The 12,888-nt window shown below is 38.2% G+C and overlaps 1 protein-coding gene across 2 annotated transcripts in view; it reads right to left on the reverse strand.

Annotated features, from left to right (window-relative positions):
- Positions 1–966: 966 nt before the first annotated feature.
- Positions 967–12,888, reverse strand: part of EFNA5 (ephrin A5) — a gene marked incomplete at its 3' end in the record, with an annotated part of 212,000 nt that continues 200,078 nt past the window's right edge. The window contains exons 3-5 of one of the 2 annotated variants that reach the window (XM_082013585.1): positions 6,557–6,622; positions 6,084–6,164; positions 967–1,088 (exon numbers count right to left, since the gene is read on the reverse strand). In XM_082013585.1, coding sequence (XP_081869711.1) covers positions 967–1,088; positions 6,084–6,164; positions 6,557–6,622 — 269 coding nt within the window. The remainder of the gene's footprint in view (positions 1,089–6,083; positions 6,165–6,556; positions 6,623–12,888) is intronic. The other variant, XM_082013586.1, reaches the window with a different exon arrangement.

Below are 12,888 nucleotides of genomic sequence, written 5' to 3' on the forward strand. Positions count from 1 at the left end.
CAAACATGTTTCCTCTGGCCACTGATGTCCTCTCTTAGCATCTATTAACACCCAGAGCAGCATCCAAGGCTATCAGCTACTAAGTCAGCGCTGGGGAAGGTCACTTTATTCTCAAAAGTGCCTCTGCATTTCAAGAAAAAAATTGTAGCACCACGGTGATTTGTTTTAAAATAAAATAATCCGGTGTGCATTATCCCCTTAAAACGAAATAACAGAGGCACTCACACCCCCAGTGAAGTTTCCTAAACTTGACCTTGCCTGCTGTGTGCTAGCATTCCTAAAGACAAACTTCTTCTCACCAAAGACAGTGTTTCTATTCGTGAGCACAATTTTACTGTCAAAGATGTTTCAAGACAGTCCTGTAAGAAACATCGCCTTTCCCTTTCAGAAGCCTGTTCATTTGGAAACTCCTGGAGGAAATGGTGTTGTATTATATCTAATCTTAGTATTTCCCCTCCAGTCCTGACATGGTGACACGATGCCTTGCATGATCATCTTATAGTGCTGAACGAGAAGGCATAAATATTGTATCAGAGAGAAAAACTCTCCCAGGCTTTCACTCACTTTCCTTATCCTTCACTGACTGCATCTGCCACTATTCTTCCTTGTCCACATACAGATGACATAGTGAACTAACAGAGGTGACTTCTTAAAGGAGAATGCAGAGGAAAATAAGAATCACTAGTGTCACTATTATAGTTTGGCATTTTCATTTGGAGTCCTTTTATTTATATGGAGGGGTTAAGAAAGTCACAGGGTAGGTAGGGATGGGTGCTGAAGCTAGTTATCCCCTTCAAATTTTTGCTGAGTTCAGGCTAAAAGGGAGAAGAAAAGGGAAAAGGGAAAAATAACAATTTGACATCTGCAAAAACAATAAAGTCCCTTTCCTGGGATGAGCAGTTAGGTGGATCTTTGATGTTCCAAGACCCTGATATTTTCTGCGACAGGTTGCCGGAGCATACTGTGCTATAATATCAAAAGCATTGCCAGGAGGAACAATAGAGTTGCCAAAAGCCGGCTGGGTATCCTTGGTGTCTGTGCCGCGTTCTCACCACGGGATGGCTCGGCTGACTCATGTACGGTATCATCTGTTCAAACAGAAAGCATACATTCCAATGAGATTTTGCATCCTTAATAAACTCTCACTGAGCCGACAACTCTAAGTAGATTGCAGTGCCTTTATGAAATAGGGCAATGAACCTTGTGCTGTCATTGACTTTCACAAGCGTGTAATACCTCATTATGTAAGCAACTTGGGGCCAAGTCCTGCATTTCTTACTGGCAAAACTCCCACTGACGACCAGAGGAGCAGAAAGTAAGTCTGATTTCAGCAGATTGAGGAATGAAAGATTCCTCTTCTAATAAAACACTGTAGCTCTAGCTTTGGATGGCTCATTACATAGCAATGTCAATAGGGGGGCAGCTAAATAAAACCACCTGATTTTCAAAAGGGTTTGAAGAAGAGTTGCACATGCTCAGAATTAATTTCACAGTTAATTCCCTTACTGAGTTACAGATTTTGGCTCCTGAATTTGAAATGACAGCCTGTAAGCCCAAGCCTATATTCCACTTCCACGCATAAAATTTCCACTGAAGTATACTGCATCTGGGGATGCGCATGGGATATAAGACCAGTCTCCCTTTCTTGAAACAGAATTTTAAAGGCTAACACATGACAATCTCCGATTTTATAGAATACGTACTCAATCTGGAAAACTTCATAGGTAACAGACTACCTTCTATGGTACACGAAATACAGATTTACATATATGCTGCTAAAACTAATGAAAAAAAGAACCAGTGGAGTTGGGAAAACATGCTTATACATTAACGGCAGAAGAGAACACAGTAGCGAATACTAAATTTAGGATACCAAATAAAGCTCTGTTTCGTTTTTGTAAACTGAAGATCAGCCTTGAAAGCCACAGTTTGTAACATGAAAAAAGCTAGGTAAAGTCCAGTTCAACTTCAGTGTTGTTACAGGTGTGGTATTTTTCTCTGCAAAACCATACCCACAGTTATCTAATTTGGCTATTTCAAAAGTAATCAGAGGCTTGCCATAAAAAGTCAGCTCTGGATTTGAATTTTCATAGTATTAAATGAATGAGATCAGCTAAACCTTTTTAGGAAGTGTGAAGTGGCCTCAAAATGTATTCGTAAGTTATTTTAGAGTGCCTAAGTTTCCAGGAAAATTAATAGTATCTCCTTACTTAGTGTAATAAGCTCCTCCATTTTATGAAAGATGCCAACATATCCATGATGTATCTGTCTCGTAGCTCCCATCTCAACAATTTGCACTGCCAGGATTACACTGGGTAAGAGCTGTGCAATTCCAATTAAAGGCACTAAGGGAAGCGGGAGTCAGGACACTGGGATGACCATGTTGCTTTGGCATCGGGCCTTTCATATTACTTAGCTTTAGCTAGAAACAAGCTCCCTCCCCTTCACAGCCTTAACACCTAAAAGCAGGTAGAGCACCTAGCATAATTTTTGTTGATAGGCTCTTCAGCCCCAGTTCGGTTACACAGCTAGAAGCACAGTAAACTGGATTAGCAATTTATCACATTTTTTTCCATCATTAATTGATGCTACAATTGTGTCAGGCTTATCAACAGGTCTTCAGTGCTGCTCAAGGAAAAAGTATGAAAAGCAAGCGCTGATCAGCTGTAAATATGTTCAGCTTTGTAAGAGTGAGACATCATCAGATGAAAGGCACACTGGTGTCAGTGAAAAAGACTGGCTGGAATGACTTCACTTACAGCTCTTCACCATGTATGGCAGGGAGACCCTCTGAGCCCTGCGCGAGGCCCTAATATTTTTCCTCCAGAATTATTCCAAAGGAATCTAAAAATTTCAGTGAACGCTGGCTACTGAAAAGTGCCAGTTACAGTGGTTGTCAGTACCAAAAACTGTTTCACACTTCACTTCTGAGGTACACTCTTGTACTTTGGTGACACTGCAATGAGAATACAGTATTTCACAAGAGCAGCTTCTCAACTAAACCATACTTAGGACTCTAAGTAGTTACGGGGAAAAAATATCCCTGTTCTAACTTTCACATATTTAGGGTCAGCTCTTCCTCATTCGGAAACATATATTCACTGCTGATGAACTAAAACTACAGAGGAGAATGATGTGCATTACCTTCCACCTCTTGCATCATCAATAGAATTGCAAATAAGTCTGAATTTGCAACATTGAATGTCAACAGTTTTGTCCTAATTGCATCCATGAGTCAGCATGAAAACACAATAGGGCAGAACTAGTGTACAGCAGTAATAAATCCTCATTCTCTTTGACTACCAGATACTGCCATGACTGGAATGCTCGCTACTGCTAAAAAAACTCAATGAAAGAGCCCTAAACTAAAAAGATTAATTCTTTTAAATGAAAACTATGGAGATCTTCTATGATGGCATTTTTATAAAGCCATTCTTCACAGAAGAATTTTTTTCATGTAACATTAAGGGGCTCCTTTCAAGAAATCATGTGGGTTTTCTGTCAATGCAGTCCCAAGGTTTCTGCACTCATATTAGAGCACATGATTCACCTATGGTTCTCAAAATCACTTTACAAATATTATTTTCCCTGGTTATAACAGGGAAACATATACATAATCTTTAATGCTTGGGGAAAAGGTTTTGCTTTATTTTAAACACTGAAGGCAAGTGATGAAGAGGACAAAATTCCTGAGTAAAATCTGGAAGGTCACTGCTAAAGAACGGGAATGCCAGCAATAATTAGAAAAAATTATTTTGACAGCCATGAATTTTCCAGATCACACAGCTTTACATCATACGCTTCAGGAATAATTTTTCCAGATACGCATGGCTGCAGTTTTTGTTTAGGGACTTTTTATTTTTATTATCAAGGAAGAAGAGAAGGGGAGGACAAGGAATAGGCCAATTACTTTTATCACTTCTGAAACAACTGTGATCTCAATAGACCAGTTTCCTACAAACTCCTGAACAAAACCAGTGCAATTACAAGGGTTCAAAAATCACACAAATCCCGACTTTTAAAAGGAAGGTGACAGTGAGTAATCTGCTGAATGTGACCCTTCTGCCTCCAAATTCTTCTGTCTACTGTGGAAAAAGACACTGTCAGGCTAGGGGACAGGATAGGAGCAGAAGATGCACGTCAGAGGCAGGTAAATTAGTATATGACACAGATCACATGCAACAAGATCTACCAAGGCAGCGGCAAGTCTAACAACCTAATAACCGAAAAGTGTGACAGCAGTTGGCAGATCTGGGAATGACTGACTATTTAGTGGTGACTGGTCCCAATAATAATGCAAATACACACTGATGTCGAGAGTGGGAACTTTTTGGTACCAAACCTTCTCATTAATGCTATTATTTCCTCCTGGTAACACAAACAGTATTTCATCTCAGACTGCAGGATGCTCCTTCTATGATTTTGGTTCCCTGGTTTGCCTGTTGCTTTCTAACAATACGCTTTTGTGATGGTGCTAGTTAGGTATAGCCATTCAGTGGGAAGTGAACAGCACTGCTGAAAAAATACGCTCAGCAAGTTCACTAAAATCAAGCATTTATTACTCCCATGATCTCTTTTGCAAACCAGTAACAGGAGAAATACACATTAATTAGCCCATGTTCACCAAATCACAAAACGTAAAAAAGTGCATTGAGTTTCTAGGTTACCTAGAGATAGGGAAAGATCATCCTAATGCATTCTTCAGAAGAATGCTGTTAACAAACGTACAAATTTTTCTAATATAAATGTACTTCCTTGCATTTAGATTTGCTTAGAGAACATCTGTGATTCTCAAAACCAAAACTTTTAGGAGAGTTCAGAAAATTCTTCTAAAGAAACATAATAAATTCTATTGTGTATCCATAGGTAAATCATTCAGACTGGATAACTTGTGAAAGCCTTATTTATACTTCTGTATAAATATGACATTAACTTAAAGGAACTGCAAATAACAAAGAGCAAAATAATAGTATGTTGCTTCATACCAAAGGGGAAGTCTCTTTCCAATAGCTTAAGAGAAAAAAAAAAAGAACTTGGTTCTTCAGGGTATGTACTAAATGGCATGTGTGTATTTTTTTTCTGGTATAATTTGCTTATTTAACTGTGTATTTTAATTATTGAGGGTTGAATACAACAATGTGTAAGCAGTGTATAGGTACGTATAAAACAAACAGGTGATACTACTATTGCAAATACTTTTCCTACATATCCACCTAATAATGTCATGAGCAATCCCACTGAAGTTGGTGGGATTACTCATGCCCCTAGAATTAAACATGCTTCTATCTGTCATAAACCTGAGCCATACAAACAACACATATGCACTTCCCACACAGAGACACATCATCTTGATTGATGGTGGACGTTAATGTAACTTTGTCCTGGGCAGATGAGAGGCTTTTTCATAACAAGCATTATTTTTATTCTTAAGGCAGTGTTTTGCAAAAAAAGACAGAAAATCCCCCCAAAGCTTTACTTTGCTTCAATAAAAACAGGACACGAACTTACATATATCAGAGCATCTGTGTGTGAGTGCATGTATGTAAAAATGATATTTTGCCTGACCAAATATACATACAAATGTATTATAATTTTAAAGAACTAATTTCTTAAACACTAACTCTGTCAGTTGCATGCCTGTGTCATGCACCAGAATCAAACAAGCAGTGGTTCTGTTTTTCTGAAAGTCTTTTGAAACCAGGTTAAAACATGAAACTCTTCATGTCTGTTGACTTTATTTCTAAAACTTTGGGCCCAGTTGGAAAACAGAGTGTTTTGCCAACATGCTGGGTGTTTGGGTTAGATGGGCCAGCGACTTCAGGATGCTGGTGAAAATTTTACACTGGCACACATGATATTTTATTAAACCACATCACCCAAAAAACAAATAAAGCAACATTTTTCCTCCTCTGCATTAAAAAAAGATACAGGAAATATACCATAAGCGATATTAGCACTGCTAGAAATGTGCGAAAGCAGAGCAATTGTACCATGCAAAGCATGCAGAGAGAAGAGGAAAAAAAGTACTGAAGCACCAGAAGGATACACGCATTTGTTAAAAGAGATTCTCTAAGCATACTAACCTGCTGGTTCTAATGAATTTTCTACTTTGTCGTTAACATCGAAAACACGATCATGAACACCTATAGTTTTCATACAGCTGTCTATAACAAAAATAGAGATAACAGCCAAATATGTTAGTGAGACACCCTTAAACTCCCCACGTTCCTTTTTTTCTTTCTTTTTTCTCTCTATTTATTATGTATAATTAAGCATATTTATATTTTAAAATCTGTGGCACTTGTCCAAATGCCAGCATAGTCTTCCATTTGTACAACAGTTTAAGAAACAACAAGTTAGCAACTGCCATGTAATTAAAACAAAGCTTTATGAAAAATGATAAGAAAATACGATGAAAATCATAACAAAAATGCTGCGGTATAGAACAGATACACAAGATTTAATAGTAAAAAAAAGATTTACTGATGTTTACTAGACCACATAGTAAACCATGCACTACAAAGCCACCCTCAAAAGCTTAATCTGAAGAACTTACTTGCTGGTCGCACAAAGACCTTAAGCTTTAGACAGGATCTCCTTCCATTATCTGGGATCGCAGAAGCTGTAAATGGGGAAGAAGGAAAGACAAGTGGATGAGTGAGAGACTGAAAATGCAAACCATCCTTTGTGATAAAATATTCTTTATCTTCCCTTTATCTGACGGGCTGGACACATTTCAGCCTCTGAATGCAAGGACGTCAAGTGCACAAAGTAGCTTCATTATGCAAAAGCAGGGAAAGAACTGCGGATTTTATTCTAATCCCTTTTTTGATTATTTTACATGGAAGAAGTGAAGCACATGGTATTTTCAATGTTTCATTATCTCCTTTCACCTTTTCACACCTTTTTCTCAAGAGGTTCTTTAATATGGTTTCTGCTGTAATGCAGGTGTCTACTCTGAAAAATTACACTTCAGAATAATTAAGATCACTTAGAGAAAAGATAGTCTTGAAATACTAGGTCATAGGCTTCAGCAACCCAAAAAGGGATGAAAGAACACAACAACACTGAAGGTGACAATGCTAAAAACAGAACTATGTATATACTCCCACAAAAGTAGAAATACACATCATTAAATTCTACAGCAGTCAGTCTCCATATGTTCCAATACATCTGCCTTTCTTGAGAAAATACTTATCTTACTTCCGTCAAAACATGATTCCCCATGTTACATAACTAACAAACCAAAATCAGCTTATTGCTTCTTTCTGCCCTCCCTCATAATTTCCCATTCAAAGTATTTCACTGTAAGAGTACTTACTGTAGTATGAGAAAAAGAATAAGCGGAAACAACATGTCTAGCACTAATGCAAACAATCATACAGATAAGACTAGGATCTTATTTCCCAGGAACAAGTGCTGCTGTGAAAACTTCCCTTCTAGAAGTGTGCTTGCCTCAAAATACATGGTCATAGGGAAATACACGTGCGTGTCACCACGGATGGGACTCCCTAGTGTACCGTCTACCAGTCGAACACATTGATAACTTTCAGCAATGTCTGCAATTTTGAAATGCTACATTGGCCTGCAGTTCAACATTCACACTGGCAACAAAGCAGCTTGACTTGGGCATGCAGATTTTCATTTGTGAATGACCACTCGCATACACATTTTTTTCGCCCTTGCAAAAATCCTCAAAAGCTATAGCTGAAAAGTATTGCCTGAAGCACTGCAAAGCATTTTTTATTTCATTGTATAGTTTCCCCCATCATTCAAAAAGTTATGTATTAGGGCAGAACAAGTTGCCTTTTGCAAAAAACAGGAAGTACTGGAAGCTGTCTTGGTTTACAAAAGATGATTGGGATGGTAAGATGCTAGTTTGTTCTGTTTATCACTGTTTCATCCATTTTTATTGATTCTGTCCCTGTTTGTGACAGATAACTAAAATGATTTACGCAGAGACATATGAATGCATGCTGTCTGTCTTCATGCTAAGCTCACACTTGAAGGGGTCCTCAACTAACTTGAAATAAACTCCCTTAGTCTTTGATGATGTGTTTCCAAGGCAGGTGTCTGCTTTTTGCTAGAAGAACTCACCAAGAAGAACTAGCAAATTCAGTACAAGCACAAAAAAGGAGCAAACAGTCGAATACAGCTAATACTATGGTTCTGCACCTGTGGGAAAGTGCTTGAAAAATTGCTTCCCTCTTTTAATCAAAAGACAAAAGTGTGTAGAAATGATGGTCCCCCCTTCATCATGACAAGCAGTCAAGAAGTGTTAACAGCTGGCTTTGCTATAGGCTCTTACTAAATCAAAGTCAGAAAAACTCCCTCTACTGACATTTACAGTAACTGGTGTGTTATTTAGGGCACAATATTTGCACTCTTATAGTTATATTCAGGAAATTGTGTCCTTTCTGTGGCCCTCACTGAATATAGGCAACTGGCTAAATGCTTTGCTCAGACTAAACAGGCAGTTGTAGATTACTCAAAAGATAAGAATCCTATAGTCATTAGAACATTACTAGCATAGAGGTGGAAATAACATTTCCAACATCAGCTTAAATAGAGTCTCTACAGTAATTTTATCACTAGTGGATTTTTCCGGCTCAGAAATTGTTTCAGAAGTGCCCCATGACACACATTTATGTAAAGGCAAGTTTTAGCTTTGATGCTTACATGTTGTTATTTATGTCCATAAAATATGCACATTTTGCTCACTGATGTTTATTAGAATACTCTGTTAGTCAGTGACTAATTAGGATACCATTGACTAGCTAGGATAGCTTGGAGCTAGTAATGTTCTATCTGGAAAAAGAGAAAACTAATGCTTTGTACGTATAAATTTTATATGTGTACATAAAATTTGCACACACTTCGGAGCAAAAAACAGCTAGTGATTGGCCATGTTCTTTGAAAGAAAAATATTAAAATCCGTTCCCTGCTTAAATCTTTTTCCACCAGTCCCGACACGGATTTGCAACTATAGACTATATCATAAACTACAGTCCTACTGCAACCATAGCAGTTGCATTTAAATCATTATCCCAGAAACTGACACAGTTTTAGCAGTAAGTATGAAAAAGGGCTTTCTTCCTTCCCAGGGAAATTATGTACTGTCAATGTTGCAGTAAACCCAGAAAGATTCTTCTTTAATCAGCGTTTTACTCCTTCAGAAGGAATAATAATAATGAATTAAAAAAAAATAATCAAGTGACATATTGTTCTGCTCTCACATCTGCCTCAACAACCAAGACCAAGGTGATGAAGGCATGTCAAGATGACACTGCAACCTCTTTGGCCTTTCTGAGAAATTTAAGAACTGTTTGCCAAGCTGGATGACTGCAATCAATTTTTTTTCCCCTCCTTTCTTCTCCTCCTTCCCTCTTCCTTATCTTTTTCATCTTACAAGAAAAAACACAGACCAGTTGCAGTTTTTGCCTGAAGACCAGCTGTATCCCCCACAGGGAAGAGTCAGGCTGGCTCATATCATCTGTCCTCCTCTCACATACATTGCAGTATGTTTGTCAGTATTGTTCTGTTCTCTTCTCTGTCTTCTTTATTCTGCAATATTTTCACCAGTATCCTATGAAAAGCCTGCCTGTTGAATTAAGATGTCCCAGATATGATGGCAACAGCTGGGATTTTTTTTCCCTCCTCTTTCAGCAACAAGCTCAAGATATTTTTTCTCTGAATGTTAGGTGCATCACTTTTGCTCTCTACTACTGAAAGTCAAGAGTCCTCATTAAATCTGGTTTTTTTTCGGAAGTTAATGCTTCAATGCTTGAACAAGTTGAAGTTTGAAGTCCTATTCTTCTACATGAAAGTAACTTTAATGGCAAACTCTTGCTGAAGAGGACAGAACTCCAAATCAGGGTGACATGGTTGACAGAATTTGAGTAAGAGCTACAGAGCACACCAAATGACCAAAGCAACACAGTAGAAAGCATGAACCGCTTATATTAACATTTATTATGAAAAAATGCTAAATATGCTTTTTCTGGGGCAGAAGTAATGATGCAGCTAGGACCTAACAAAAGCTAAGGCTTACATGAAAAATTCAGGGATCAATTTGAACCAAAAATTTCCTACCAAACTGACTGCAACTGGAAAAATTCAAGTGTTGACTTTCAGGACCTAAGGGTAAGAAAGAGCAAAGCGTTAGCAGAGGAAAGTTCAGTGGTTTTAAGGTGTTTTACTTTCCAGGAAAGGTGGGTTTTCAATGCAGCAGGGTCTGGCAAACTCCCTGACACTGTCTTGCGTGCTTGCAAGAGAACAACATTGCTGAACTCCAGAAAGGAGAAAAAGAACTGCTCTTTGTCAGCTGGGATCTGTTAAAGTTGCTTCCTTGGTAAACTATTGCTGTTATTGCTACCTTTCACTGAAATTAGCTGTAGTATAAGAAAGGACATCTGTTCCAGGTGGTACAAAGAGAAATTTCATTCTCCCTTCTGCACAAAGCCAGGTTAGCTGCTAAAGCTTTGGTATAAGTCTTTTCTAATTCACAGAATCACAGAATCACAGAATCACTAGGTTGGAAAGGACCTTTAAGATCATCAAGTCCAACCATTAATCCAGAACCACCATGTCCCCTAAACCATGTCCTGAAGCGCCACATCCACACGTTTTTTGAACACTTCCAGAGATGGCGACTCCACCACCTCCCTGGGCAGCCTGTTCCAATGCCTGACCACCCTCTCAGTGAAGAAATTTTTCCTAATATCCAATCTAAACCTCCCCTGGCGCAACTTGAGGCCATTTCCTCTTGTCCTATCACTAGTTACTTGGGAGAAGTATTTGCCTGTTTTAAAGGTGATATTAACTATAAAATAGAGGACAGTTCTGAGAGCAGGAAGCCTCTGGTGCTAACGGAACCTGTCCCAAGAAACAATTTCCATTTCAAAAGTCAAAACTCCCATGAAAAAGAAACAAGGCAATTGAAACGTTGCTGCACAACAAAAAGAAACCTGTGAAAAAAACATACCCTATATATAGGAGCAAAAGAAGTTATAGCCTCTTTTTTCCATGAATGATATTAGACTAGAGAAGGTCTGACTGGTTTAGTTTGTGTCAGGAAGAATCACAAGGAAAAACAGAAGAGGAACTCTGCAGTGTTGCTAGTTCCTGCATTTCATTACAATTCCTATGATATTTTACTCCTCCCCTGCCCTACCTCACCTTTACCTGGAACTTCATGACAATGTCCCGGGTCTCTCTTTTAAAGAACATGTTTTAGGTGTCACGGTTACGCAAAGACTTTGGGTTAGAAGGAAGTGCACACTAAAATCCCTCTGAAATCACAAGATATATGAAAATACCTCAATGATTATAAAAATAACTGATTTGGTGTCTTCATTATTTTTAATAGGAAAATTCCACGATTCAGAAGAAATTCAAGTCATGATTTCTGTATTCTTAAGATGAAAATTCTATCTCCACTAGCTGAATTAGAAAAAAACACCATGCTGCACATAGAACTAGATCCAAGCTTGATCCAAAAATGGCCCATAAAGACAAATTAGATGAGAAAATTTCTCTTCCCTGAACCAATTCTGGCTACCATTTTTATACCCTGTAAGGAAAGGAAAGAGAGTGAAGAAAATTATTCTCTCCTCATCTAGAGCCAAACCATAAATATTTCAGTATTTGCTAGCTATATTTAAATATGGGGGAAAAAAAAAATCCTGCTTCCTTCATCCCACTCCTAAGCAGTTCTCTGCTAGAAAACACATGGTACATTATTAATGTATTAGATATAAATAACAGGTTAGGTCCTTCCTCAGCCTGATAAGACTTAGCAGAGTTATTCAATGACTGCAGGAAGCCACAGATAGAGAACATAAAATAACATACACAGAAAACAGTGTGGGGTTTTTTCCCCAACAGTGTTGCAATTGAATTTACTATGTTAAATCCCCAAAACTCCTCTAAGGAGTCATCAAGATATGGCCCAATCAACCTACAAAGTAAACTAATTAAAAAGTAAATATACAAAAAAAGAAAAGCTATTAAAATTTCCAAAGTAACTGGGTTTTTAGGACCTGCTAATCATGTGACAAAAGCTGTAATTAAGTATTTCCTTTCCTGAGACAGGCAGCAGTTTGGCGCGCAACTATCTGAGGCTCAGTTTCTAACCTAAAAGCAAGTTATTTGGGTGCCGCATACAAAAACGTGTCTCAACCACCCTATTTAATGATATTCATATGTAATCAGTGGTTTCCTCTGCTTGCCTCCTCACTCATTCTTAGCTTTCTAATTAGAGCATTGCACCTTTTGCTACAATGCAAGTCCTGATATAGAGGAGAAAAAAATAATCATAAATGTAGTTCAAATCCTCATTTAGCACTACAAATATATTCAATATTCAAGGCCAAACCCACTATGGGCCCTATTAGACAGCAAAACTGGAACCGTTCAGTGTACAAATAACGCTCCATTATTTATTTAGTGACTTATTTAAGTCACTCAGATGTCACCTTTGTTTTAGAACAGGGGGACGCTGGTAAAGGAGCATCCTTTTCTTATGCAGAAACCCAACATCCCCCGACCGCATCTCCTCGCAGCCCTGACACAGCATGCTGCAGATACTCTGTGGATGATAATTCTCTTACTATTTTGTATTTCAGGTTTCTATTGGCAGTTCACTTGCAGTATTCTCTGAAGGATTATAAAGCAGTGTTCATGAAACACTGTGGAGACAAGCCTGTTCTTATCACGTTTTTGAAAAAAGTGATGAATCTTTTCTTCTGCTCTGTAAGATGTCCAGCTTGTAGAGAAGATCTGAGAAATCACATGAAGACCTCACCTCAGTTCATCACAGACACACACTGTGAGCATGTGTGTTACACAAATTCTGGCACTGGTAAGTGCTCCCCAACCACAAGCACC

This window comes from Phaethon aethereus (assembly GCF_964289735.1).
Source record: "Phaethon aethereus genome assembly, chromosome: Z".
In the NCBI taxonomy this organism is placed as follows: domain Eukaryota; kingdom Metazoa; phylum Chordata; class Aves; order Phaethontiformes; family Phaethontidae; genus Phaethon; species Phaethon aethereus.